Raw genomic sequence first — 1555 nt, 5'->3', positions numbered from 1 at the left:
TGAATGGACATTTTTGTAGGGGTTGGTACATTTTTCGTATGGGAAAATCAAGTCTGACATTTTTAAGTGGAAATTACAAACGTCAGAAGCCTTTTTAAACCTCAAATATAATAAATGTTTTACATGTCGTGTATTGCAGGAAATGTGTCCTGCAACAGGATGATCAAATTAAAATCCTACATCTGTATGGCTTTGGTTTAAAGATCATGTTTATATTATATTGTGCCTTTTTATTTGACAGTATACTGCAGTTCAGTGTGGCTTCACACAGTCAATGTTATCCTTTGTATAATTAACACAATCCAGGCATTACACTGATCTGATTTCTAATATTGTGGTATTAATTAGGATGCCTATGTGATGTCTAGTCTTTTTCCCCTCATTACTTCGGATCATAGACTGTTTAACTGTAGACTCTTCAATTACCATAGACGTGCACTAAATCTGTCAGAACAATTAATATCACAACTATATCTTCTTCTCACACAACTGAGACTGAGATGTCATGTTTTTATTTATTTTTCAAATTCACCCTAGCGGCGACCTCAACCGATTGATATTCCTGACATGCGCATTACAAACTGCAATCTGACCACATAATCGGGAGAGAACGACAGCGCAGCAGAACCGCAATGGGAAGGCGGGTGATTTTATCAAATTGATCAAAAATCGCTGACAAGATGTCCGACGCGAGTAGAAAACACCAATCGATACGTATATGTACTTATTGACGTGGACACGATACACACAGAACCTGCAGAACAACCAAAAGTAAATACTTTTTCCAAGGGGAGGAAGTTTGTTGTGTCGAAGGAAATATAATAGCCCGGTAAAGCAGGGAGAGACTGCGGAAAACTGCCAGAGCTGGGGGACAGTCAAAATACAAACCCACCCACCCAGTCAGCCATGGAAGAGTTTGGGTCAGCGTTGGAGAAGAATGTGGCCGATTTAACGGTTATGGACGTGTATGACATAGCCGCGGTGGTGGGCCAGGAGTTTGAGCGGATCATTGATCAGTATGGATGCGAGGCTCTGTCCAGGCTCATGCCAAAAGTGGTGCGGGTGCTGGAGATCCTGGAGGTGATGGTCAGTAGGAACAGCATCAGCCCGGAGACAGAGGAGTTGAGGCTGGAACTGGACAAACTACGGCTGGACCGGATGGACCGGCTGGAGAAAGAGAAGAAACATAAGAAGGTCATAATTAGTTTATACATGATAAGATGAATAATATGCCAAGTTGTAACCAAACATAATTGATAACAGTAGGCCAAATAATGTTTGGTGAAGATATGACAATAATGGTAACAAACATAGAAAGGTTTAAGAGAAGACAACTCATTTGTCATGCCATCATGAAAAGAATGCAATGAGATTATTTTAACAATAACTTTGGAAAGTGTACTAAGCATTTAGAAAATCTAACTGATATGCCCAAATAAAATTGGTCTCTGACGTGAATGACACTTCATTGACTGAGGATATTGTTACAATTAGGCCTACCTCTTTGTATCGCTGCTATGTCGCAGAAAATCACTTAGGATGTTTTGGGGATAGA

At 40.2% G+C, this 1555-nt stretch overlaps 1 protein-coding gene across 5 annotated transcripts in view; it reads left to right on the top strand.

Moving 5' to 3' along the window:
• The first annotated feature begins 599 nt into the window (after positions 1-599).
• Positions 600-1555, top strand: part of LOC109868031 (RILP-like protein 1) — a 22222-nt gene continuing 21266 nt past the window's right edge. For 4 of the 5 annotated variants that reach the window (XM_031802762.1, XM_031802761.1, XM_031802759.1 and 1 more), the window contains exon 1: positions 883-1194. In XM_031802762.1, the coding sequence (XP_031658622.1) occupies positions 907-1194 (288 nt within the window). In that variant the 5' untranslated portion in view covers positions 883-906. Of the gene's footprint in view, positions 1195-1555 lie in introns of all 5 variants that reach the window. The other variant, XM_031802763.1, reaches the window with a different exon arrangement.

The sequence above is a fragment of the Oncorhynchus kisutch genome, linkage group LG23 (assembly GCF_002021735.2).
Source record: "Oncorhynchus kisutch isolate 150728-3 linkage group LG23, Okis_V2, whole genome shotgun sequence".
NCBI lineage: Eukaryota > Metazoa > Chordata > Actinopteri > Salmoniformes > Salmonidae > Oncorhynchus > Oncorhynchus kisutch.
Note: the sequence above shows the minus strand (reverse complement) of the source record. Positions and strands in the feature narration are given on the sequence as shown.